Genomic DNA, 27729 nt, shown 5'->3' with positions numbered 1-27729 from the left:
GGACAGAGCTTCCCAAAACTCCGTGGCTGTGTTCCCGTCACTTTTCTCCTGAGGCGTTCGAGGACTTTTGTCGCCCGCAATTGATGAAATAGCTCACCGGAGCGACTGGCTATAAGCGTAAGCTAAAACCCGATGCTTTCCCGACGATTTTCCCCCACAAGGTGTCTAAAAGTTCCAGGGAAGCGAGTGAACTGCGCGCTAAAAAACGAGACCGAGAGGAGATGGTGGGTGCTATCCTGAGCAGACAACCTGTTGCTACGGCAACGTCAGGCGAAACATCGGACCCGCCACTCATCACAGACGACGACCTCACCTTACCTCTTCACACCGCAGTAAGTGTTGGCACTATGTGTTGTCCAAAAATGATTGAAAAGGCTGAACAGATGACATTTTGCTGCGCCGTCATCCGAACACGGGTTCGAAGCCGGCCGTACAACTTCGTGACGTCACTGTCCAGCATTGCGAACAATGGCGACTTACGTGTTTAACTATTTTTAAATAATTTTAGAAAACGAAGACATCAACAATGTTTTTCATATCACTTTTTTATAACTGATACTAATATGTATCTTTTAAGAACTGAAAGTCATCATAGCCGGGGTTCCTTTTAATAATTTATCACTAAACTGATTTAAATGCTCGGAGATCTTGATCTGGGTAAGAAGGGAACTGACGGCTTTAAAATGACAAATTATTATCTCTTTGGACAATATTTTAAGAGCAAAGTAGAAGAGAAAAAGATGTTCCTCCTCTAATCCAAGAGATTTTCTAAATTTAATAAGTTTTCTGGGTCTTTATTAGCAAATTACACCTTTAGTCGCCCGTGTTGAGTGAAAGTTGGGGTGCACATACGTTACGGATTCACAGCATAGACTTAGTTATCAGAGGTCTCGAGTGCAAACGAATATAAGCCATCTGAACTGTTACTTTATGCTGAAATGATCCCACAGAGGGATGCCATACAACTGATTTATTTGCAGTAAAGCATAAATCCAAAGGGTCCTTACCGTTCTCGGGATCTACGTCAAAGAAGGTTCGATGAGATTCCAGCATCTGGAAGGAAAGCTTCCCCTCCGACGACGTGTCCACGTCTGTGGCAGACAGCCGGAGGACAGACTTCACTTTGTCCACGTTCTCCTGGACGGATGCAAAATAAACCGGCTGGGAAAGCTCCGGAGCGTTGTCGTTGACGTCCAGAACCTCCAGGAAAACGTGAGTCCAGGAGACCAGCGGCTCGGTCCCCAGATCGGTGACGTACACAGAGAGCCAGTAGTGGGGCACCAGCTCACGGTCCAGCGTCTCTTTGGTACGAATCACACCTGAGGTGCACGAGGAGGAGAAAACATTGCTTCACACGAGAACTACTGCCAACCCTAACCCTAATCCCAACCCTAACCCTAACACTAACCCTTAACCCCTAATCCTAATCCTCATCCTCATCCTAACCCTAACCCTGCTGTGCCTCAGGGGTTAATTATGCATAAATGTCTTTTCTCACTGGGTCAAAGATATCATGTACTTCTTAAAGTTATAAAAAAATTAGTGATGCTCCGATCAGCATTTTTTGGACCGAACACCAAAATCATGATCTGCCCGATTGCCGATCACGGAAGGAATCGGACATTTCCATGCCTTTCATCTAGCAGAGAGTGCACCATTTATAGAAATTAAACCGCCAGAGGTAGCTGGGGACATGTAAAACAAGAATCTGGAGTCGGCAGAGAACATTTTGATTTGGTTCTAAATGAAGTTTTCAAATCTGACTATGCAGAAATGAGTTTGATTCTGAATATGCTTCAATAATTTTGTTCTATCATTTTGTTTTAATCATTAAAAAGAATGTAGTAAAAAAACAACCAAGTAATGACAGATGTATGTATTCCAACAAATGAAAAATCAACTTCGATATAGATTTCTGAGTTTACGGGGTGCACTTGAATGCACCATAAATCCGCTCACACGCTTTACCGTACAACGCGATGTAAACGGGCACTCGATTTTCAAGTGTAGCTAGCGCGAGCGTGCCTCTCCGAAGCGCAGATGGCGTGACCGCAGTAAGTTTCACATCTTTCTGACACACTTTGGAGAAATTCCAGACAGGAGAGGTCATGTTGTCGAGATGCACTGTAGAGGTTTTGCCTGTTCGGTTCTGTACACACGTCACGTACCACATTAGAAAGTGGTCGCTAGTAATTTACGTCACGTGATCGGTTTTTTGATCGGCATATTTTTCCGATCGCCGATCAGGCTATTTTTGGGCATTATCGGCCGATCATGATCGGCGGCCGATCGATCGGCGGCCGATCGATCGGAGCATCACTAAAAAAAATCAAGTACACACTTAAAGAACTTAAGGAACAGTCTTCCAGAAGATGTGAGACAGGCCTCAACTCTGACAATGTTTAAATCCAGGCTGAAAACAGTTCTATTTAGCTGTGCATATGACACCTGAAAGTATTTTATCTGCACTCTTCACTTTTAAATTAATGAATTAATGATTATTTTTAATGGGTTTTTTATTTTTTATTTCTTTTTAATGATTTTATTGCCTTCTTGTGATTTTATGTAGCTGTAAAGCACTTTGAATTACCTTGTGTACGAATTGTGCTCTATAAATAAAATTGCCTTGCCTTGCCTTAAATCTTGGATCTTCCCAATCATTTTTCAAGGTATGGAGGCCCTTTCTTGATTATTATGACTCCTTAAGAACCCCTTGATAATGACTTGAATATATACATGACCTTTTGCATTGGTGGGATTTCCCCCCTTATATTATTTCAGGTTTGTGTGTATTTATTTACCTTTTTTCTTTTCTTCCCTGGTCGTCTTCTTTTATTTTTCTAGTTTTCATTTGGTTGCTCAAGTAAATTAAGTGTGTTTGGGAACCTGTAGCCCTATGGGTGGGTGGGTGGGGGGGGGACTCAATTGGCCAATGTAACTGATGAACATTGTACCCTGTGTTTTGGAGATGACTGTGTAAATTGAAATAACATGTAGTTATTATAACATGTAACATGTGCTGTATTCTTGTGGGGTAAAAATTTCCAGAAAAATCTATAAAACATATTTACAAATCAATAAATAAGTATAAATGTAAAAACCCTGGAGGGCTTATCCACCATGTTCATCTACCTCAGGTGTGAAAGAAACTGGACTGGATCCATCAGGTGGGATTGGACATTTTAAGTTGCTCAGCAACGTATTTCTACTTAATGATACAACGTGCAATCAAAGGCTGGTTGAGGAGGGGGTAAACAATGGAAATGAACTTTCCTGTGCTTCAGAAGCAGCTTAAATTGGTTAAATTGGTTAAACACACACACAGAACAGGTTATATTTCGACAGAGGACTCCATTTGCCCTGATTTTATCGGAGCCCCGAGTGCAGCAGCAGGCTGATGGAATGTCCCACGCCATGCTGCGGGGTCACGGGGCATCCTGGGAAAAGGACATGCTGACATGTCTCATCCTATCGGCTCAGAGGGACAGCGTGAGGAAATGTACTGCTGTAAACAGCCAATGAGTTCCACACCTGTCAGAACAAGCCAAGAAATATCGAATGTGGAATTAAAATTATTTAGAGATTTTAATTCCTCACTTTTGACCTTGTGGTAACAAATACTGATGAATGTGTCCATTTCTTCACCACGGGAACATTCCAGCAGCAAACGCGATCATTCTGAGCAGTTCATTTCAGGGGATGATGTGTCGGGACAAGCAGGAACCTGCAGCTCCACCGAGGCTGGTTAACTGGACGAGCTCAGAAATTACACCTGAAACTGATCTGCAGCCTCGCTGGGGAGGTGGGAGCACCTGACTGAGCTTTCCAAATATTAAAGGGACAGTTCGCCTCTTTTGACATGAAGCTGTATGACATCCCATATCAGCAACATCATTTATGAACATTTTCTTACCCCCTGCTGCGTCAAGAGCAATACATTTCAGTGTTTCCCGCAGCGCATTATAGTTAAGGCGGCCGTCTTAGCAAAGTCGCACTGCCGCCTTGCCAACGTTCCCCAAAACGTTTTTTTTTTTTAAACCGAAGTAATAATGCTTTGCCATTCTCAGACATTAAAAGACAGCATTGATAACATTGAATTGCGACACCTACTGGTTGTTAATGTAAATAGTTAATAATGTAAATAAAAAAGTGTTACAGCTCTTAAACAGCTTCGTTATTGCTCTAACAGCCCCCGTCCCATTCCAAGTAGCCAACTAGCCGGACTACCTTCATCAACACCAAAACGAGGCTGGAACTCTGCTCACAGGACGCAGCAGGGGGTAAGAAGATGTTCAGAAATGATGTTGCTGATATGGGATGTTACACAGCTTCATGTCAAAAGAGGCAAACTGTCCCTTTAAGAGACGTCGTTGATGTTGGTTTGTTTTCTATTTTGGCTCCATCAGTAGTTCCTGAAACCATAGCGATCGACAGCCTGCTGACCTTTTAAATTAATTTAAATTATTTTATTTGTTTCTCTTTATATTCTTTTATGTATTTTTAATGCTTCTTACACTCCCTGCTGCAATTCTTTTATTTATTTTATTTTATGTAAAGCACTTTGAATTGTTTGTACATGAAATGTGCTATATAAATAAATTTGATTTGATTTTGATTTTGATTTGACCTGTAAGTGGTGGCATGTTAACTATCCTCCGGAAAAGGTCCTGCTGTTGGTGACTCAGTTCGGTTCTAAACTATGTTGTAAAATCCAAAATACTTCCACAGATTATTTGGTGTTCAGTGCCCTCTCAGGACAACTTTTCTTGCTACTTTCCTACATTTTGAGCTTCTTTCACTGAGAGGCTGCAGCCGACACATCAAGGATCAACAGACTTTTCCAATTAAATAAACTAACTGGATTCCATCATTTTTAAAAAAAAGACTTTGAGCCTCAGAATGTACAAACAGAAGAGAAGAAAATGCTTTAAAAAAAAACAAAGTACCTGTTTCCTCATCGATGGAGAACACTCCCAGACCGGAGCCGTCATGGATGTGGTACCTGACGACTCCGTCTCTGCCCGTATCTTTGTCTGAAGCCGTGAGCGTCGCCACAGGCGTCCCCGCCGCCGCGTCCTCCATCACTGCAGCTTCGTACACAAACTCGGAGAATGCCGGTCTGTGGAGGTTTTCGTTGACATCCAGAACCTCGATCTCCACAAAGCAGGAGGACGAGAGCGAGCGAGGGAGGCCGTGGTCCACGGCTCGGACCGTGAGGTTGTAAAACGGCCGCCTCTCAAAGTCCAGCTCTCGCTCGAGGGTCAGGGCTCCCGTGGAGGAGTCGAGGTTAAAAATCCCGCTCTCCGTGTTCTTCAGGTTGTATGTGACGAGGCCTCCGCCGCCCAGGTCCAAGTCCACGCTCTCCACCCAGACGAGCAGAGCGCCCACCGGCACATCCTCCGCCACTTTGATGCGGTACACTTTGGGGGCAAACCTGGGCGGACAGTCGTTCACGTCCTGCAGAATCACCACCAGGCTGACGCTGGAGAACAGCTGAGGGCCAGGGCTGCCCTGGTCCCTGGCCTCGATCCGGAGGTCGTGCCTGGGAGAGCTTTCTCGATCCAGCGGACCCGTCACGATCACGTCTCCGGTCAGCTCGTCGACTCTGAACGACTCGGTGGACGTCAGGAGGGAGTATCGCACCCGCTCGTTCACGTTGGTGTCCACATCCACCGCTCGAGCTGTGGAAATGACCGAGTCCGCCTCCGTGTTTTCAGGCACACGGACCACGTACCTGGGCTGGTCGAAGATGGGACGGTTGTCATTCACATCCAGGACGTTGACGGCTATGAATTTCCAGGCGGATGTTTGCGGCGTTCCCAAGTCGTAGACCGTGATGTTCAGGATGTAGAACTCCTTACTCTCCGCATCCAGCGGGCAAACCAGCTTAAGGTCACCGGAGAACGTGTCGATGGTGAAACAGCCGTCTTCGTTCCCTCCAGAAATGGCGTACACCAGCTTGCCGTTAAAGCCGGAGTCGCCGTCCGTGGCCTTGAACTGGAGGACGGTGGAATTCAGCGGATGGTTCTCAGCCACGTCAATGGAACTGGGAATACCCGATACGAAGGAGGGAGAATGTCGGTTGGTGATGTGGACGTCCGAGAACGACTCTTCCTCCTGATTGATTAAGACCGGCTTGATCAACTCGATCAGTTTATCGGTCAGCCGTTTAAAAATGCCAGTTTCGAAGCAGCTGAGTGTTGCGTCGTCACCTCTGTGGGTTACAGTTACTCTGACAACCGAGGCCTCCGAGCGGTGCTTCCCGTCCGTGGCCACGACCGTCAGAGTGAAGGAGCCCTCCTGCGGGGGGATGGGCCGTTTAAGGGTTATAGCTCCAGACACGGCGTCGATGTCGAAGACTTGGAGCTCGTTTCCCGACTCGATGACGTACTGCAGCTGCTGCAGCTCGTCTAAGTCTATGGCCGACAGCTCGGCGATGGTGCGGCCCACGGGTAAATCCGGCGGCACGGTGGTGTTGCAGCCCACCCTCTCAAACAGCGGGACGTTATCGTTCATGTTGTTCAGGGTTATGGTCACCGGGCGCTCGGCCACCTGACTGAAGGGGCTGCCGCTGTCCGAGGCCCAGACCCTCAGGTGATACCGCCGCTTCATCAGCTCGTAGTCTAAAGGTTCCGAGGTCGAGATGACGCCTGTGAACGGGTCGATCGTGAAAGGCGAAGAACCCGCGTTAGCTATGGAGTAGGTCACAAAGCCGTTTTTGTCCCTATCGTGGTCCAAAGCGGCGACTTTCAGAACGCTGCTCCCGACGGGGGAGTTTTCATCCAGCGTGGCCTGATAGGACGTCTGCGTGAACTGCGGGCTGTTGTCGTTTTCATCCGTTATCTCCACCACGATGTGGGTCTCAGCTTCGCCGTGATTGGCCACGACGTCAAACTCGTACCGTCTTTTTCTCTCGTAGTCAAACTTCTCCGTTGTCACGATGATCCCGGTCTTGGGGTTCATCGTGAATTTTGAGCTGTCGGGATTGTTTTTGATGCTGAAGGTGACGTTATAACGGACCGGGGTGGCGGAAACTTTGACCACGTAAGTTTTAGGCGGTGAAAACTCACTCAGGGCGACTATGTAGGTGTCCTCCAAGAACGCCAAAGGGCTGTAATGACCGGCCGGAATGTGGATTTGTGTAATTGGAGAGAGTAAACTTGGCAGGCTCCCATCTTTTGCTTGGAGGGACAGATTGAGCCCAAATGGAGTTTCAGACCACATAATCCTCTTTGTCGAGATCACTTGGAAGTCAGTGCCCTGCACACCTGAGGGGATTATTTCAAAGCACTTGTGGGGATCCCCTGCAACAATATGGAGGGATTCCACAGGCTTAACTCCTGCCTCCACGTGGACACTGATATCTACTCTTCCATCTGCAGACACCACAGCTTTTGGGAGGGGTGTGATAACAGGAGAGCCCGTGGGCATCTTCTGAATGTTTACCGTGACCCGGGCCACGTTGCCAAACTTCTGGATGCCAGATATCTTCTTGGTCCTGTCCTCTGCTAACACGGTGAGGTCGTAGCGCTGCGCCCGGGTGTGGTTGAGCCTCTTCACCAGGCTGACGGTGCCCGTGAAGGGATCGACAGCGAAAGGATGAGCTCTGCTGGTGAACGAGTAATAAAACTCTGCGTTGCTGCCCACGTCGGCGTCTGTAGCGCTGACTCTGACCACGCTGGACTTGAGGGGAGTGTCCTCCCCGATGGCCACGGTGTACGAGGCCGGGTAGAACAGAGGCTTTAGGTCGTTGGTGTCCAGCACCTGGACGAACACCTTCGTCTTGGCCTGGTAGTCAAAGGTGCTTTCCGTTGCCTCCACAGTGAGACTGTAGGCGTCTCTGACCTCCCTGTTGAGGAGAGCCGAGTTGCTGCTGCGGGTTTTGATCCTCAGAAAGCAAAAATCTCCAATGGAGAGGGCTTCTGCTTGGAAGAAGCTCTCGTCGTCCCCTGTAACGATCTTATATTTAATGTCCCACAGCGGGTCTGCCAGTCGAATGCCCATCTTCACGGCCGTCTCAACGTACATCCGCGGGGCAGAGTTCTCGTTGATGGTGGCATTGAAGAGATGGTGTGTGAACTTGAGTGGAGAGCCGTCCTTTCCTTTTCCCGGTCCCCCCCGGCACCCTGCCGCATGCAGGAGGAATACAACGAAAAAAAAGAGCGCAGTTCCTGAAGTGGCCATCTTTAGTCCCTCCAGGATTAACCTCAGGCCTGTAAGAAGAAAAGAAAAGGGGGTAAATAGATTTAATCTACTATAAACCAGGTACAGGAGAAGCTGTTCAGAGATAACAATGGAGCCCTTCATTTCTAATCGTGTCGACTTGTGCATTAGAGCCACACCATCATGTTTACACCGTAACACGATCCGTCTAAACCCGTCACTGCAAACCATAAAAGAAGTGAAACGCCAAACTGTTTCAGCTAGGGCTGGGCGAGTTAACTCGTTATTATCGCATTAACGCATCAATTATTTAACGTCGATAAATATTTTGTCGCGCATTAACGCATATGTTATTTATTTATTTATTTTATTTAAAATTAAAACTACATTTTTTTGGGGGGCTTTTGTGCCTTTAATGGAAAGGAGAGTTCAGAGAGACAGGAAGCAGGGGGCAGAGAGAGGGGGAACGACACGCAGCACAGGGCCGTCAGATGTGGGACTGGAACCGGGGCCAGCTGCAGCGAGGACTGTAGCCTCTGTACATGGGGCGCCTGCTCAGCCCACTACGCCACGGACCACCCCTGTTTTATTATTTATGTTATTCTGTAAAAGTCTGTTGCTCACAGGCTTTTATTTTGTAAAAGTCTGATGCTCACAGGCTTTTATTTTGTAAAAGTCAAGTTGAATTGTCTTCTCAGCGTAGTAGTTCCAGTCTAAAATATCAGTTAAAGGCAAAACACACAACTGATAGCAGCAAGTCATTCAAGGAAACAGACAGAGGAGCGAGGCTTCTACATAAAAACTACAGAAAGATGCTGATGTTAAAAGTGTGTTTGCACAACAAATGTTATGGCACTTTCATTCATATGGCAGCACATTTAAAATAAAACTATATGCTAAAAGCTATACGCTACTTTTGGATTCATTTTTGGATTCTGCGTACAAATGCGATTAATCGTGATTAATCAGGGAAATCATGCGATTAATTAGATTAAACATTTTAATCGGTGCCCGGCCCTACTTTCAGCCAATTGTCCTTTTAAAACAGCTTTAACATGAGTATTCCTTTGGGGGACAAATACTGGAAACAAACACGAATCGAAGCTCTGAGGTGAGATTTGCAGTCTGAATTGTTGGTATCATGCAAATGACACAAGGTGGTTCTGCCGTGAGCTAAATGGAAACGGTTCAAGCTCTGTGCTGCTGGCATGAGTCACCAAACTGCTGCTTTCATTCTGTTTGTGTGTTTTAACAACAGTATGACACATTTTCACCAAACTGTCTGTTTCAGCTGTACTTTCACTTCTGAGTCGTTTCTCATATTCAGCAGTGAGAAAACTGGAGTATTCCCACATCTTTTTTTACACTAATCTGCATCTTAATCTGTGCTTGTCGTTGTTTTTTATTGTTCCTACGATTGCACGACTTATCTCATCAAAAACACTTCAGTACTTTGAAAGAAGTGAGACTTTATCTCATAATGACCAGAGAAGACCCATCAAGATGAGCCTTCATTTAATGACCAGAGACGCATGAAACGGGGCAGAAACAGGGCAGAAACAGGGCAGAAACAGGGCAGAAACAGGGCAGAAACAGGGCAGAAACAGAGCAGAAACAGAGCAGAAACAGGGCAGAAACAGAGCAGAAACAGGGCAGAAACAGAGCAGAAACAGAGCAGAAACAGGGCAGAAACAGAGCAGAAAAAGAGCAGAAACAGGGCAGAAACAGGGCAGAAACAGAGCAGAAACAGAGCAGAAACAGGGCAGATACAGGGCAGAAACAGGGCAGAAACAGAGCAGAAACAGAGCAGAAACAGGGCAGAAACAGGGCAGAAACAGAGCAGAAACAGAGCAGAAACAGGGCAGAAACAGAGCAGAAACAGGACAGAAACAGGGCAGAAACAGGGCAGAAACAGGGCAGAAACAGGGCAGAAACAGAGCAGAAACAGGGCAGAAACAGGGCAGAAACAGAGCAGAAACAGAGCAGAAACAGAGCAGAAACAGGGCAGAAACAGGGCAGAAACAGGGCAGAAACAGGGCAGAAACAGAGCAGAAACAGGGCAGAAACAGAGCAGAAACAGAGCAGAAACAGGACAGAAACCGGGCAGAAACAGAGCAGAAACAGAGCAGAAACAGGGCAGAAACAGAGCAGAAACAGGGCAGAAACAGAGCAGAAAAAGAGCAGAAACAGGGCAGAAACAGAGCAGAAAAAGAGCAGAAACAGGGCAGAAACAGAGCAGAAACAGAGCAGAAACAGGGCAGAAACAGGGCAGAAACAGAGCAGAAACAGAGCAGAAACAGGGCAGAAACAGAGCAGAAACAGGGCAGAAACAGGGCAGAAACAGGGCAGAAACAGAGCAGAAACAGAGCAGAAACAGGGCAGAAACAGAGCAGAAAAAGAGCAGAAACAGGGCAGAAACAGAGCAGAAACAGAGCAGAAACAGGGCAGAAACAGGGCAGAAACAGAGCAGAAACAGAGCAGAAACAGAGCAGAAACAGGGCAGAAACAGGGCAGAAACAGAGCAGAAACAGAGCAGAAACAGGACAGAAACAGAGCAGAAACAGGGCAGAAACAGAGCAGAAACAGGGCAGAAACAGAGCAGAAAAAGAGCAGAAACCGGGCAGAAACAGAGCAGAAACAGGGCAGAAACAGAGCAGAAACAGAGCAGAAAAAGAGCAGAAACAGAGCAGAAAAAGAGCAGAAACAGGACAGAAACAGGGCAGAAACAGGGCAGAAACAGAGCAGAAACAGGGCAGAAACAGAGCAGAAACAGGACAGAAACAGGGCAGAAACAGAGCAGAAAAAGAGCAGAAACAGGGCAGAAACAGGGCAGAAACAGGGCAGAAACAGAGCAGAAACAGGGCAGAAACAGGGCAGAAACAGAGCAGAAACAGGGCAGAAACAGAGCAGAAACAGGGCAGAAACAGGGCAGAAACAGAGCAGAAACAGGGCAGAAACAGAGCAGAAAAAGAGCAGAAACAGGGCAGAAACAGAGCAGAAACAGAGCAGAAACAGGGCAGAAACAGGGCAGAAACAGAGCAGAAACAGAGCAGAAACAGGGCAGAAACAGAGCAGAAACAGGGCAGAAACAGAGCAGAAAAAGAGCAGAAACAGGGCAGAAACAGAGCAGAAAAAGAGCAGAAACAGGGCAGAAACAGGGCAGAAACAGGGCAGAAACAGGGCAGAAACAGAGCAGAAACAGGGCAGAAACAGAGCAGAAACAGGACAGAAACAGGGCAGAAACAGAGCAGAAAAAGAGCAGAAACAGGGCAGAAACAGGGCAGAAACAGAGCAGAAACAGAGCAGAAACAGGGCAGAAAAAGAGCAGAAACAGGGCAGAATCAGGGCAGAAACAGGGCAGAAACAGGGCAGAAACAGAGCAGAAAAAGAGCAGAAACAGGGCAGAAACAGAGCAGAAACAGGGCAGAAACAGGGCAGAAACAGAGCAGAAACAGAGCAGAAACAGGGCAGAAACAGAGCAGAAACAGGACAGAAACAGGGCAGAAACAGGGCAGAAACAGGACAGAAACAGGGCAGAAACAGAGCAGAAAAAGAGCAGAAACAGGGCAGAAACAGGGCAGAAACAGAGCAGAAACAGAGCAGAAACAGGGCAGAAACAGGGCAGAAACAGAGCAGAAACAGAGCAGAAACAGAGCAGAAACAGGGCAGAAACAGAGCAGAAACAGGGCAGAAACAGAGCAGAAACAGGACAGAAACAGGGCAGAAACAGGGCAGAAACAGAGCAGAAACAGAGCAGAAACAGAGCAGAAACAGGGCAGAAACAGAGCAGAAACAGGGCAGAAACAGAGCAGAAACAGGACAGAAACAGGGCAGAAACAGGGCAGAAACGGAGCAGAAACAGGGCAGAAACAGGGCAGAAACAGGGCAGAAACAGAGCAGAAACAGGGCAGAAACAGAGCAGAAACAGAGCAGAAACAGGGCAGAAACAGGGCAGAATCAGGGCAGAAACAGAGCAGAAACAGAGCAGAAACAGGGCAGAAACAGAGCAGAAACAGAGCAGAAACAGGGCAGAAACAGGGCAGAAACAGAGCAGAAACAGGGCAGAAACAGGGCAGAATCAGGGCAGAAACAGAGCAGAAACAGAGCAGAAACAGGGCAGAAACAGAGCAGAAACAGAGCAGAAACAGGGCAGAATCAGGGCAGAAACAGAGCAGAAACAGAGCAGAAACAGGGCAGAAACAGAGCAGAAACAGAGCAGAAACAGGGCAGAAACAGGGCAGAAACAGAGCAGAAACAGGGCAGAAACAGGGCAGAAACAGAGCAAAAACAGGGCAGAATCAGGGCAGAAACAGGGCAGAAACAGGGCAGAAACAGGGCAGAAACAGAGCAGAAAAAGAGCAGAAACAGGGCAGAAACAGAGCAGAAACAGGGCAGAAACAGAGCAGAAACAGGGCAGAAACAGAGCAGAAAAAGAGCAAACAGATCCACTTTACTGAGTTAACACACGGCTAGTTATGTGTTGTTAAATGTAGATTAACAGTTAACCTTCTTGCTGACTGCCAGCCTTACTCGTGCATCGTTTCACTTGTCTTCCAGCAGACTTAATTTTCACTCACTGTGCCGCGTTCTCAGAGAACAAAGCAAAGAAACGTGTCGATAACCTCGACTTCTTCGCTTTTACCATAAAAATAAACTCGTTAGGAAAATGTGTATCATCTGACAACATTGGACCACTGCCCCGTCTCTGCGTGTAAATAACGGTGAGATGTTTATGAATACCTGCGTTATATAACATCTTAATTTATATGGGTTTCTGAAAACACTGGAGATACGACGTGCTGAAGTCTGAATCTGCAGTTCTGCTGGCGCTGGAAGCTTCAGCGGAGGGTGACAGGTATGTTGATGTTATCTCCATTCGCTTGGTGACAGGTAATCAGATTACAACAGTCAGGGTATTATATTTGGGTTTCCAACAGAAATTTAAGGCATCTTGTAATCTTGCCAGAGTTTTTCTCTTAAGGATAAATACATGAGTTATGTCCCATTATGAAGGTTTTTCTGCAGCATTCAGCAGGCGGAGGGACTTACTCCTAATTTGTAGTATGTGTTTATACATCAAATGTCAGGTTAATCTCCGTCTCAACGACATGGATCTACAGGATCGTCGTAATGATGCATGAAGAAATCCCACATGCACTAATTACAGGTTGAAACACTTTAATATGCTCCTCTCTGTGCAGTTTAAAATGCGCACGCTCAGTTCTGCTTAAAGGAATAATTCATAAACTCCTGCAAAACATCATTTTCTTTCACATCAGTAAACAGAAATAGATTTTCAACTTAAAGGCTAAAAACCTACTAATTTAGGATTGCTTTTAATACCCAGTAGTAAGATCAAACTTTTATCTAATTTGACGTATTTTGTTGCTTTCACTGTTCTTTTATTGTTTTTATTTGTTTTTACTTATTCTTCCTTTATTTGTTACCTGTTGTAAAGCACTGTATTCATAAAATACATTTACATTTAAAAGCCCACCAGGATTCTATTCTGTTTCTGAGTCACACTTTAGAATAATTAAAGTTATATATTTGTTTAGTTTAACGGTTATGAAAAAGGAAAAAGGACCAGCATCCAAGAGTTTTGAGCTCTAAGTTCGTGTTTTCCAAGTTATTTTCTTTTTAAATCAACATAGCAAAGGTGATGTCAATCTGAAAATGTTAATAAATGTATTCTTACTCCTCAAAAACATAATCAGGGGGCTTCAGCAGAGTCTGTGGAGTTCTGTTTTATCGTGACACCATCATGGACCTCCCCATAAAATCCAGTATCAGGAAGCTTCTGAGAACTGAGTAAGTTTGAATCTTTAGAAAAAGAAAAAGTGCATAATTTCAGGGAGAAACGACCTCTCCAACTGTAAAACACAAAAAAAGATGGCTTCTGCAACAAGAGAAATATTTTCAATGGTCTTCACAATCCCTAGATCTCCAACACAAAACTATCGAAGGTCTTGAATACAAACTGATCATAAATCCAAGGAGGAGTAAATGCAAGGTGACCCACAAAACTAGAAGCTTTCTGACAAAGAAACGGACAAAAATCCTGAAAAAAGGGAACTTTTAGCTGCTGAACAAAGCGTCGTTGCCACCGGACATAATTACTGTCCACCGGTGAAGCGTAAAAACATTTAGACGTCCTCTTTAATTTCAGCTTTTGACTGTTTGACCTCAGAAAGGTCTACGGCTACACTTTTATACAGATAATACACTGAATATAAATGCTTTAGCTGAGCAAATAAGATGATTTTCATAGCTTTTTTCAACCAAATGCTGTTTAAATAACACAATCAGTCATTTTCCCTGAAAGAGGCCACAGAACAGAGTCTCTTTATCAACATCATAAGTCTCAGGCTGTGTTCGAAACCGTATACTTCTCCTACTTCTCCTACTACTCATACTAACTTTCTGAGTTAGTATGCGAGTTTTAGTATGCGAGAAGTTCCCGGATGCATACTAGATTCTCTGAAATGTTGGGTATGCATCATGAGGTCACTACTCATACTCAAACTACCCAAGATGCAACGTAACGTGACGTCGCCGATCGTCATTTCCTGTCAAAACGGCAGTTTCAAGCTAGCTACAACGAGGGTAGGTTCACTTCCTGTTTTCAAAACAAAAGCACCAATTGTATCGTAATGGCTTTCCCTATGATAAAAGGCAACGGGTATTTTATTTTGTGAAAATAACAGGAAGTGTGTTGCTCACTGCGGCTAGCTTTAGTAGCGCCGAATTCGTGGGAACAAAATGGTAAATAGCCGGTATTTTGTCAGGTTTTCAACACGTTGGGGATCTAAACGACTACTTTCTCACCTGAAAATGTTTCAAATGTTGCTAAAGTTTACAGAGTTTAGAGCTTAAGGGAAATCAGCTTCAGGCCGGCTGATTTCAGCTCGGGCAGGAGCGAAATGCATTGTGGGTAAACGCTCTGCATACTGTCTGATCGATGAGTATGCAGTATGGAAGTATGTAGTATGTAGTAGGCGGCTTCGAACACAGCCTGTGTGAGCAGGGACAAAGGAAGTCTCGCGGGAATACGTTCCGAGAACGAGAACACACACGTGAATGTGAAAGAGGCTGTGTGTGGCGAATTGTAATAAATAAGTTTATTATTTTCGAAAACAGCCTCAGTAAAAATCTGATGCTGGAATCGTTTTAACAGCCAACCAGAAGAAGGTGATTTAAGAGGGAAATGAGGATGGATTACTCTGACAGAAAACACCAAAATATAATAAATTCTATCAGAATCTAATGAACTCTGCTCCAGACGGGTAATGGATCCCACAAATCAGCCCGATATGCTTTGTCATCCTGTGTAAATAAGAAGTAAAAAAGTCCTGTTCAGAGTATTTAAACTGTAGTTTCGGACACGTCAGTCAGCATCACATCTGCTGCAGTCTGACGTGTGCAGCAGCGTCTCTGAAACTGAACCTTAGGTTGAACTGGAATAAAATGTTTTCCTCCAAACATCCAGAGCTGCAGGGCAGGAGCTTCAGGACATCCCTGCTGAGGTCAGCTCGCTCCCTCCAACACCTCCGCCCGCTGTGTGTTCCAGCAGGCGACCTGCAGCCACATGTTTAGCTCCTGCTCGCAGGATCACATTTCCACATCACCCCTAAGGCTGCCAGTGCAGACGGGGAACAGTTTCTGCAGCTTTTTTTCACCCCCTAATCAACCTCTGCCTGTCAGTGGGAGAACGACAGGGTCACACTATCTGCAGGGTGGAGATCTGCCTCAAACTCAGCAGAATGCAGGCCAGGCCTCTGAAGCTGGATGGCTCCCAGCTGTTCCTGTTCTGACAAAGAACATCAACATCTGGATCAGGGGTTCACTTAGTTTCTCACTCACTGCTGCTACCAGCTGCTGGATCAGGGGTTCACTTAGTTTCTCACTCACTCCTGCTACCAGCTGCTGGATCAGGGGTTCACTTAGTTTCTCACTCACTGCTGCTACCAGCTGCTGGATCAGGGGTTCACTTAGTTTCTCACTCACTGCTGCTACCGGCTGCTGGATCAGGGGTTCACTTAGTTTCTCACTCACTGCTGCTACCAGCTGCTGGATCAGGGGTTCACTTAGTTTCTCACTCACTGCTGCTATCAGCTGCTGGATCAGGGGTTCACTTAGTTTCTCACTGCTGCTACCAGCTGCTGGATCAGGGGTTCACTTAGTTTCTCACTGCTGCTACCAGCTGCTGGATCAGGGGTTCACTTAGTTTCTCACACACTGCTGCTACCAGCTGCTGGATCAGGGGTTCACTTAGTTTCTCACACACTGCTGCTACCAGCTGCTGGATCAGGGGTTCACTTAGTTTCTCACTCACTCCTGCTACCAGCTGCTGGATCAGGGGTTCACTTAGTTTCTCACTCACTGCTGCTACCAGCTGCTGGATCAGGGGTTCACTTAGTTTCTCACTGCTGCTACCAGCTGCTGGATCAGGGGTTCACTTAGTTTCTCACTGCTGCTACCAGCTGCTGGATCAGGGGTTCACTTAGTTTCTCACTCACTGCTGCTACCAGCTGCTGGATCAGGGGTTCACTTAGTTTCTCACTCACTGCTGCTACCGGCTGCTGGATCAGGGGTTCACTTAGTTCTTGTTCCATAAATCCTCCCACTTTGTGATATTTTGTGTTTCTGGTCATCTGAAGTTATATTCTGATAATCTTAGGATCTGGCAGCAACCCAAAGCTTTTCCTATAAGAGCTGAAAGGTAAACTCCTGAAAAGTCTTTTTCACATTTGCCCGCTCATCTTTCAGAGGAGGAAATCATCTATTACCCTTTGTGCCGACTACAACGGCTCCAACAAGTTGAATCGTGGATCTGTGCAGAGACCGGTCTGGATCTGAAAGCCCCGGGGGCGTTTTCTAACGAGGGGGAGGAGGGCATGTGGTTTTATTCCATAAGTGCACACAACAGGTCCAGTGGCACACAGCTCTTTATCTCAACGTTTACAAAAACTTCTTCACCGGCAATTTGCTGTCAAACACTAAGTGGTGTGATAAGTGGATGAAGGCATTTCAGGGTTTGCCTTTTGTCACTGGAAAGTATTCGGTTTTATTCCTCCTCGTGCTCCTTCTGGGATTGTGTTCATCAAGCTGGTTCCTGGTTTTTGTCCAGTAATTACGCCCCGTCCCTCAGAAAGAAAGGATGGGGCTGTAATAGAATATCCCAGTAATCACTTTATAGAGCGGGTTTGGATGTGGGTTTTTTATAAAAAAAGCACTTAATAAAAGAAAAGAACAGAGGGACTGAGGCGCATTTCCAAACATTTAAACCCTGCTTCAGCCTCAGTATGACTCAGCTCCGCCATATGTTACAGCTACAGACTTTTTAACCTTAGTTTCTCTTCATTTCTGCACTTTCAATAAAAAAACATTATCATATTTCTACAGAATTACAGTAGTGCTATTGTGAAATTTATCTTCCACATTCTTTTTTAAATTTATTTTAGTTTTATTATTGTTTTAAATTATATCGTCGTTGTTTTTTTTTTAATTTATTCTTGTATTTTATTCTTTTAATTTTTTGTTTTTGTTTTTCTGTACAGCACTTTGGTCAGCTGAGGTTGTTGTAAAGTGCTTTATAAATAAAATTAGATTGGATTTCCAGCTCTCCACACTAGAAGATGCGATGACTGATCTGTACGAAAGCTGATTCAGAGACTTTAGAGCGTTTTTCCTTCTTTCTAATTTACAGAAAAGCTGTCCAACAACAATGAGGTGCGTTACTACTACCGGCTGAAATGTGCTGTGGAAGGATTTAATGAGGAAACAAACCGGAAGAAGGAATATTTAGAGTTTGCTCAGCCCACGTCATGCACCTGAGAGGAATTTGTTCCCTGATTTATGATATTTCTTCTTGTAAAAGCCTATTTTCTTTTGTTATTTATGTCAATTCTGATGTTTTATCTTAGCACCGAGTTCAGAAGGTCCTTTGTTCCCACAGCCAGAAGGCTTTTTAACTGCTGAGTTCTTCTCAAATTGATAGATTTTTTTTATTTATTTTTTTATTGAGTCATTTGTTATTATTATTATTATTAGTTAGTAGTAGTATTTTTATTCAAATTGGTATTATTATTGTTGTTGTTAATATACAATCATTGTAAATATTAATACTTTTTTTGGAGCTATTTGACTAATTTGAATTTCCCCCAGTGGGGGATGAATAAAGTATTTTTCTATTCTATTAATTAGCTTCTATAAACCGTTTAATGACGTTTAGCTAGGACACACAAAATCTATTTATTGTGCTGAAAACTTTAAAGTTAAGAGTTGTTCTATGCTTTTTTTGGATCCTTTTAAAAAAGAAAAAAAATTACTCTGTCTGACTGGCATTATTACTATCTATATACCCAAAGTGTTTGTTTTGTATTATTTTATTTTATTTTCTAAATACCCAAGGTGTTTTTATTTTTATTTTTTTATTTTACTGTCTGTAAGGTGTTTGTTTTGTTTTTACTTTATTTTATTTATTTATTATCACTTCTACTCTTTATGCTGGATGTGCCCTCACATTGCTGTTGATATGGAAAATTCAATAAAAATGTTTTTGAAAGAAAGAAAGTTAAGAGTCGTTCTGAGCGCACATCGTCTTTCATGTGAAACTTCACTTACTTTCAGGCTCATTTGCATGATTGCCCAGTTCTACCCCCCCACACATTAAAAAACAGCAGCTATAGGTTTTACAGTGGTCCCCCCTGAGTAATGAGACTGTGCTGCAGTATTCAGCCGTGATGGATGGGGAGCTTTAATCCAGTGTCACTCTATTAAGTGACGATTCGCTCCTCTTAAGATTCACGGGGAGAAACGCCCCCGAAATGTCACATTTACAAGAAACTTTCTACAACAAGGTCTCGGTTTTCCAAGCCTGTCCCAGTTTTCTGTCCTGGAAAATGTTTTCTAGAAGTCAGTGTGAACCAAAATAATGTTTTACTTCTAAAAGTTGCTGCTGACACACATTTATTCTCACAAACCTGAGGGACAACAGGCTCCTGTGGTGTTGGTCAAAGGGTTGTTTTGTTTTTAAGACTGTACAAGCTCACAGTGTGTGACTGACATCTATATATCTATACATCACCAATGATTCTGCCGTTTTTTAAAAGGTTTTTGAAATAATTATACTTCTAGGAGTAGTTTTAAATCTCTATACTTTTTACTTTTACTTGAGTAGATGTGTGCAGCAGAAACTGTCCTCTTACTCCGCTACATTAGGCTACAATGAGCTGGTTACTTTTCTTCTTACCTCTTTGGTATTCTACGCCTCATTATTTTTATCCCCCCGCGTACGCCTCATTTTAATGTTTTATTCTGACAGAGAGAGAGACTTCCGCCAAAGGCTCTACCACCTGACTGTGTTCCACCAATCAGACGCAGCCGTGCGGTCTGGTCACGTGACCGTACTCGATCTCAGCGGCGGGACGGGTTAGCTTTAGCATTAGCAGTCGTAGCAAACAAACAAAGAAACAGATGAAAAATGTCAGAGCCAACGGTGGGAAATGAAGACGCAGACGAGGCCTCATACTGAAAGCATGTTTACCTTACAAAGAGTGAGAAACAGCAGCTACATTATGTGTCTTCTGTGTCAACCAAAACAAACGCACATTTCAGCAGAAACTCAACATCTAACTTGAGGAAACATGTAGCGCTAAGTTTCCTAAACTCGTTTTTCCCCCCATGGATAGGTGAATGTTTGTTTTTTAGGTTACATATGGGTTACATATGTTTTAAACATTTCCTAAGTCTCTTTTATTTTTTATTGAAGTTCTTGAATTTACCTGGATTATTTTAATTTAAGCTATTTTGTCACTAATTAATTAATTTTAATTTATTTTATCAATTGGATGAACTCTAATTTGCCTAAAGATGATTATTTAGTATTTTTGTCTGTCTGATTGAATGCTTGTGTTAATAAATAAATCAGACGTTACTCAACAGTTACTCAGTACTCGAGTAGTTTTTTCACCGAGCAGTTTTTTACTCTTACTCAAGTAATTATTTGGATGAATACTTTTTACTTTTACTTGAGTCATATTATTCTGAAGTAACAGTACTTTTACTTGAGTACAGTTTTTGGCGACTCTACCCACCTTTGAGTAGCAGCAAGCACTGATGACCACGATCGTGGCTCGGCTCTAAACATTTGTCCTGATTCAAGTGTTTTATTCCAGCCGTTCTCTCACTAGTCACCCTCGGGGATTTTCTTTTAACCTGCGGAGCTCTGACGCAGCTCTGCATGATGCTACAGTCTTTCATCTTGGCTGCATCTGTTTTTCTAATAGCTGGATATGATTTTACTTTCATGTGTAACTTTGGTTTAGTCTGATATATTATGAGTGTGGTTGTTGCTGACTGCTCAACCATTTGCCCCGAGGGGGTAACAAAGATGTTGATGTCTTTCTGAGACCGCAACACAAACAGTGCTTCCTCTCAGAGTGTTGTATCACTGCCCTTTTTTTTGTGCACACAACTTCACATGTGAGGCAGCTTCAACATGTTCAAACTCCACAAACAAACAAGCAGCCACACGTTGAATAAGACTTAGATAATGATGGAACATTAATGTATCCATAAACACTCACGAATGTTAGCCCAGAAAGAGCTCTTTCTGTATTTTCCAGTTCAGTTTGGCTGTGAATAACGAATAAAGCGACTTTGGCTGTGTTCTAAACCGCATACTTCTCCTACTACTCCTACTAACTTTTTGAGTTAGTATGCGAGTTTGAGTAAGCGAGAAGTTCCCGGATGCATACTAGATTCTCTGAAATGTTGGGTATGCATCATGAGGTTTCTACTCATACTCAAACTACCCAAGATGCAACGTAACGTGACGTCGCCGATCGTCATTTCCTGTCAAAACGGCAGTTTCAAGCTAGCTACAACGAGGGTAGGTTCACTTCCTGTTTTCAAAACAAAAGCACCAATTGTATGGTAATGGCTTTCCCTATGATAAAAGGCAACGGGTATTTTATTTTGTGAAAATAACAGGAAGTGCGTTGCTCACTGCGGCTAGCTTTAGTAGCGCCGAATTCGTGGGAACTAAATTGTAAACAGCCGGTATTTTGTCAGGTTTTCAACACGTTGGGGATCTAAACGACTACTTTCTCGCCTGAAAATGTTTCAAATGTTGCTAAAGTTTACAGAGTTTAGAGCTTAAGGGAAATCAGCTTCAGGCCGGCTGATTTCTGCTCGGGCAGGAGCGAAATGCATTGTGGGTAAACGCTCTGCATACTGTCTGATCGATGAGTATGCAGAATGGAAGTATGTAGTATGTAGTATGTAGTATGTAGTATGTAGTATGTAGTATGGAAGTATGGAAGTATGTAGTATGCGAATTCGAACCCAGCCTTTATGTTAACAAGGAGGGAAAACCATCTCAGAACCACTGATGTTTCATGATATATCTAACCTGAGCTGGTATTACATATTTACTGTTATTTACTGTTCACAGCAGTCTTCCTGTCTTTGTGGGCATCTGGGGGTCAGAGGTGGGCCTGAATGAGCCTAGATGAGTTTCTGACTTTATGAAGAGTGCCTCCGAGCTCTCGCTCTGCTCTCTTTATTACTTCTTTCCTGCATAATTATTACCAATGCTCAACAACCCTGACCCTTGACATCCAACAACTTGATTTGTTCGGATGCCAACATTTTATACAACATTTGTAACAGAACTTCAGTAGCTGCAGAGATCATTTCCTCACAGCTTTCCTTAAAACTAAGTTTATCGTAAAAGTAAAGCATGAACACGAGCAGCGACTCTTTGATTACGTCTGGGCGAGGTTACGATGCTGATCCCCGTCTGGGGCTGGGAAGGCGCGGCCTTCTTCCTAACCTCTCTCACAGCAGAAGTATTTGCTAAGACTGGAGCTCTGGGCTACACTGAGAGGAGTCTGTGCTGCTCTGGTGTGGAGGTACTTAACCCCGTCAGGGCAACAGAGCACTCTGATAAAACCCCGAGGACACAGACAGGGACAGTCTTTAATATTTGCAAATACAAACTGAAGTTTTCAGCAACTGGAACACAATACGTGCACATCTAATGTTTGCGGTTTTAGAATAAATGTATGTTGTAAAGTTTAGATGCTCCTTAAACTTTCACCAAATGGAGACATTTTTAAATCCAGGTTAAAAACATTTCTGTTCTCATGTGTCTATGCATGAAATCTGCACGATATCTTTGAACTTATCTGGACTGTTGCTTGTTTTTAAATTCATTGAAATGATTTTATTTGTTTATCTTTATATTCTTTTATGTATTTTTAATGCTTCTTCCACTCTCTGCTGCAATGCTTTTATTTTATGTAAAGCACTTAGAATTTAATTTTGTGCATGAAATGTGCTACAAATAAATTTGATTTGACTAATTTCACAAACATTGATATACACAAAACCTTCTGTTTTGTTACTAAACTCAATGTAAATGATTTTCCCTTCAGCTTTCACAATAATATCTTTTATTTCTAAGTTTGGGGTCAAACTTCACGGGCAGAATCCCCAAGGAAAGAGATTCCTGCAGAGAACACAGAGAGAACAGATCCTCCCTGAAGCTCTACCCAGACGTGTTACCGTCTGAGCATCTGTCAGAGTTCTGGTGGCGCAGTCATAAAAGTCCTGAAGTCATGAGAACGTTCAGGAAAACCCGTTTAAAGTGACGGTGGGAAACTGAACAACTGCCACCCAACGACACAGTTACAGCATTCATTCCAGCTGGGAGTTCTTAAACTGACAGTAACGCACGGTACAGCACTGTTGCATCTTTGTTGGGCCAAACTTTCAGCATGAAACGGGGCAGCAGCATCACCCTCCATCTATTAAACATTATCTGTGCTAGACAGTTACCCGAGATCTTTCTCACAGGCCACAAAGTTCAAGTTATTTAGGTGTGATTGCACCTAAATAACCATAAAATGGACCATAAAATGCAGGAAGAGCTTCCGTCACTGCGTGCCACAACACACAGAGGTGGTGTTGGTGGTGGTGTCATGTTAGGATCTTCTGGAGGCTTCCTCCCCTCCTACTTCCTACTTCCTGCTAACATATTCATCCTGTGTTGTATCAATGTTTGTGTTTTCCTGCATTATCCAGTCAGAGTCATGTTTTTTTTCTTCGTCTTGCAATAAAAATGAACGTTACTGCGCCTTTGTGGATTTAAAATCTCTTCAACAATGTCTGAAAAGAGACAGTAAAGCTCTCTGCACCATTAAAAAGGCCTCAGAGTCCAAAGCACCCGATCTCTGCCGGGAGGAAGGAGACACTCAGTGGGGTCACATGGCTCTGAAAGGATCGGATTATTGGCTAAATTACAATCAGACTGAGTTATTAAGTGCATGTAGACACCTTTATCTGACTAAGAATTGGATCGGATCGGATTAAGACCCCAAGATAATTAGGGATGGGAATCGAGAACCGGTTCTTGTTGAGAACCGGTTCCCAGTGTTTCAATTCCTTGGAATCGTTTGGCGATTTTGCAAACGATTCCCTTATCGATTCCAGTGGGCGCGAATGACGTCACCACGCAACGTTGCGTGGCGAGTCCAGTGCAGCCAGCAGCCAACAGTAAACATGGCGCCCAAGCGGTACAAATGCTTGAAAGTTTGGTTACACATCCCTAAAAAAGACGACAACAGGGCAACTTGCAAAGTGAATATTTCACCAAAGGGAGGAAATACTGCCAACATGCAATAACTATGAATGAATGATTAACGTCGGTGAATCTGAACCCAGCAACGTTAGCAACGTTAGCATGTCCTCGGCTAAACCAAACAAAGTTAATGCTAATCGACCGGTTTGTTGTCCTTTTTCTTCAAATCAGAATCGATAAGGGAACCGACAAAGAACCGAATCGTTAAGCAGAATCAAAAATGGAATTGGAATCGTAAAAATCTTATCAATTCCCATCCCTAAAGATAACTGGGCTGAAAGTCACTCTAAACCTGCTTGTAGACGCTGAAGCACGTGGTGAATCAGACTTTGCGTTCTGCGCATGCTCCAGATGTTTTCCCGGGGTCGTGACCCGGAAGTCAAAGGAGACGATATTCCTGTTGTTGTCGCCGTCAGAAAGAAACAAACAACGCGATGGAGAATGCTCCGTTGGGCATCGAGTTTGTGCAACAAGCAGCTCATCACAGACCAAATGTAGAGGGACGTAGCTTCATCTGGCTCTGCGTTCTCCATCTTTCTCCAATGCCTGAGTTTGTTGTTGTTGTTGGTGGTGAAGAGGTCAACAGGAAGTGGCTCTATTAGCAACAGCTGGAATGGGTACAGCGCCACCTATCATACCGGGGTATGACACGCTTTGTGCCTCTGATCCCATTCATTCACCGCCATATATCCAAGGAGAATTACCCTTATAACTCATTCTGATTGTAATTTAGCCAATAATCTGATCCTTTCAGAGCCATGTGACCCCACTGACTCAAAGCGAAACCATTGCATCACACGGAGCTTCAGGTTTAAAGGCGGTGGCTGTGACCGGGGATGGGACTGGGACCCTGCATCTCTGCACACTCTGACCAAATGTCTGCTGCGCCCTCACAGAAAGCTGCTGGGACTGTTATCTACTCCCATTACTAAGCCTTTAACATTCAGCACATGTACAGTGAATCAAAGTGCATCAGTGAAGAAATCCGTTTGAAAATTAAAACACTTTCCAGTTGTGGGGGCTGCTTGGCTTCCCCTGTGGCTCGCCGACTGATCCAGCCGAGTAAAAACTGCCGGTAATTGCAACATCTCCTCTCGGGCAAACAGTTTCTAACCGGTGCAAAACCTGTCGAGGCACAAGGAACTGATCCAGATCGGTACGGGACACCTGAAGTGACTCTGATTACGGACATCCTGCATGTCAACGAAAGCAAAAACCCAGGGCGGTAATTTGCCAGGTCTGGCTGAGCACTTTAATGTGGGGGGGGTGGTTCTCTTAGCGGTATAACATGACCCCGTGTGAAAGGGGCTGCTGTCCACGGGGTTGGGTCATGTCAAGCGAAGGGGTCGAGGGCGTCTGTTAGACGGACCTTCCACACACCCAGAGAGCAAATACCATATTGAAAGGGGAGGATCAGAAATGCCTGGGCAACATTCCCCGTTAGCAGACCGTCACTCACTCAGACACCGTAATGGTTCCTGCGGGCCCGACTCCTCCAGATGAGCTGAAATGGGCGGGTTAGACGCGTGTGTGTGTGTTCCAGGTGAGCTGCATGTTGCATGTGCTCGCAGCTCAAACTATGTTTAATGCTTTCCAGTTTGATTTCCTCCCTTCTCCTGGTCGTTTTTCTGCCACTCAGACTAAGACGGTCAGTTCGAGAGGTCAGCGGGCCTGTCTAATTGCTGGATGGGAAGCTCCATCAATCCTTCCAGCTCAGTCTGGACTTTATCTCAACGACTTCTGACAACAATGTTAAATGTCATTAATGAGGCTCAGCTTTTGTAAAATAAATCACCTGTCAGACGATTCAAGCACCCTGGATTTATTCCTGTTTCAACAAGAGACACGAAACGTCTCATGGGTCGAATTTATGCAACAAAAGCCGATTTATTGTTAGTTTAAGAGACACGAAATGTCTCCTGGGTCAGGAAAATCAATCATTTGCTGGTATGACTTTTTCCTGGAGAACCATTTTGTGATGCAAATGTATTACTCTTTTGAACGCATATTGTTCCGAGAAGCAAAACGCTTTATTTTTTAAACCCCAGCCAACTAGCCGGACTACCTTCATCAACACCAAAACGAGGCTGGAACTCTGCTCACAGGACGCAGCAGGGGGTAAGAAGATGTTCAGAAATGATGTTGCTGATATGGGATGTTACACAGCTTCATGTCAGAAGAGGCGAACTATCCCTTTAAGTCACAGACAAACGAGATGATTCCCTCAGTTTTTAGGAACATCATCACACTATTGTCTTTTTGGCTTATTTTTTAAATCAACTTCTTGCTTTTTATCAACAAATATAACAGCGTTACGTGGCTTTAAGTTGGATAAAATGATTTAAAAAAAAACTTTAAAGCATCAACTGGAAGCAGCTTCTGTTTTCCTCTGAAAACTTTGAGGTCAGATGATTTCCATGAAGAATTTTCACACCACCGACAAACCAAAGTTCAGCCTTTGAATAAATGAAGTGGTCAGCGTGTGAGGGTTATCTGATGGTTCATCCATCACGGACGGCAGTCTTTAGGGGAAAGTGACAGAAGCCTGTGGGAACACCTACTCCTGACCCAGGGAGGCGCACCTTTTCATGCAGAAGGTTTGTGCACAAACAGAACTGTGCAGTTTAATTCCCGACACGGTGAATCAGCATATGGACAAAAAGAAAAAACAAAGGAGGAGGGACTTCTTAGTCAAATGTTTCAAACGTCAGGAGCTCGGCTGCATGCATGGACATGCACCTCTGCTGCTGCTCTGTACCCGTCTTTCAAGCCGGTGTCAGATTTAAAGTTGAATCTTTGTCAGAAACCTTCTACACATTTCAGTTTTTTCTCCAGAAAACAAACACGACTTCAGTGCAACATTAATTATCATCACAGGAACATTGAGTGAGAAGCATAACGTAAGCAATTTAAGTGTCTGGCTCTGCTTGTGCAGCCGTTAAACTCTGTTTATAGAGTCTCCCGTGTCGTGTTTTGTGACACTGAAAAACTAAATAGTGGCGTCCTTCCCCACGATAAACAGCAGAAAACTCACCTGAGGTCCTGTTAGGTCAGTCTTCTAGGAATTTGCTCTCCCTTCCTCTGCGCTTCAGAAGCTTCTAAAACACGGCATGGCGACGTACTCCCACAGGGGTTTGCTGTCAGGTCCACGGGGGAAAGATGCTGGAAGAGAACCACGCACACATAGAGCTGTGGGGGCGCCTCGGCTGCCGCTCACTTAAACTTCAGTGCCTTCAAAGACGCGGCTCCAAAGTGCTGCTGAGACACCTCCACACTCCCTCAGGAGTCCCATCTCCACCCACTTCTTACAATGACCCTCCTCTTTTTTGTGCTACACACACACACACACACTTCTTCTATGTGCCCAGATTGTGAGCTGCCCCCCCTCCGCCTTTGCTTGCCTGTGGGCTCAGGCCTTGAGCCTCAGCCAAGACGGCTTCTGTGGTGTGTACATGTGTGTGTGTATGTGGTATTTGTTGATACTGTATATCTTGTTGAATCATGTCGTTTGATTCAATTCTGATCGTTTGCCTCAATAAACACTCACTGAAAGGCTCTGCACACAGTTGTGTTTCCACCTTAAAGGACTTCACAAGTCGCCGTGTCAAAGATTAATGAGTTCCACGACTGGAATTTGCATAATGAACTGAACCAAATTAGCAGATAAGAATCAGAACCTGCCTTACAGCAGTGACTTCGAAGCGCCATGAGAAGACATTTGGTGTGATTTGGCATTTTATAAATAAAGCTGAATTGAACTGAGGTTATAAAGCCGTTAAAACATTAATGCATCTTACAACAAACCATCAAATCTAACAGCTGGAAATCATTTGGCTTTCGTAGTTTACAGGATGTGGATTAAGTAAAGGAGAGATGTGAACACTCACCTGAATATAAAAGGCTTTCTCCAACCACAC

The 27729-nt window shown here is 44.3% G+C and overlaps 1 protein-coding gene across 2 annotated transcripts in view; it reads right to left on the bottom strand.

Moving 5' to 3' along the window:
* The window catches only part of fat2 (FAT atypical cadherin 2), a 121299-nt gene extending 94239 nt beyond the window's left edge, over positions 1–27060 (bottom strand). For both annotated transcript variants that reach the window (XM_075482012.1, XM_075482013.1), the window contains exons 1-3: positions 26847–27060; positions 4947–8213; positions 1008–1319 (exon numbers count right to left, since the gene is read on the bottom strand). In XM_075482012.1, coding sequence (XP_075338127.1) covers positions 1008–1319; positions 4947–8184 — 3550 coding nt within the window. In that variant the 5' untranslated portion in view covers positions 8185–8213; positions 26847–27060. The remainder of the gene's footprint in view (positions 1–1007; positions 1320–4946; positions 8214–26846) is intronic.
* Positions 27061–27729: the final 669 nt, after the last annotated feature.

This window comes from Odontesthes bonariensis, chromosome 13 (genome assembly GCF_027942865.1).
Source record: "Odontesthes bonariensis isolate fOdoBon6 chromosome 13, fOdoBon6.hap1, whole genome shotgun sequence".
NCBI lineage: Eukaryota > Metazoa > Chordata > Actinopteri > Atheriniformes > Atherinopsidae > Odontesthes > Odontesthes bonariensis.
Note: the sequence above shows the minus strand (reverse complement) of the source record. Positions and strands in the feature narration are given on the sequence as shown.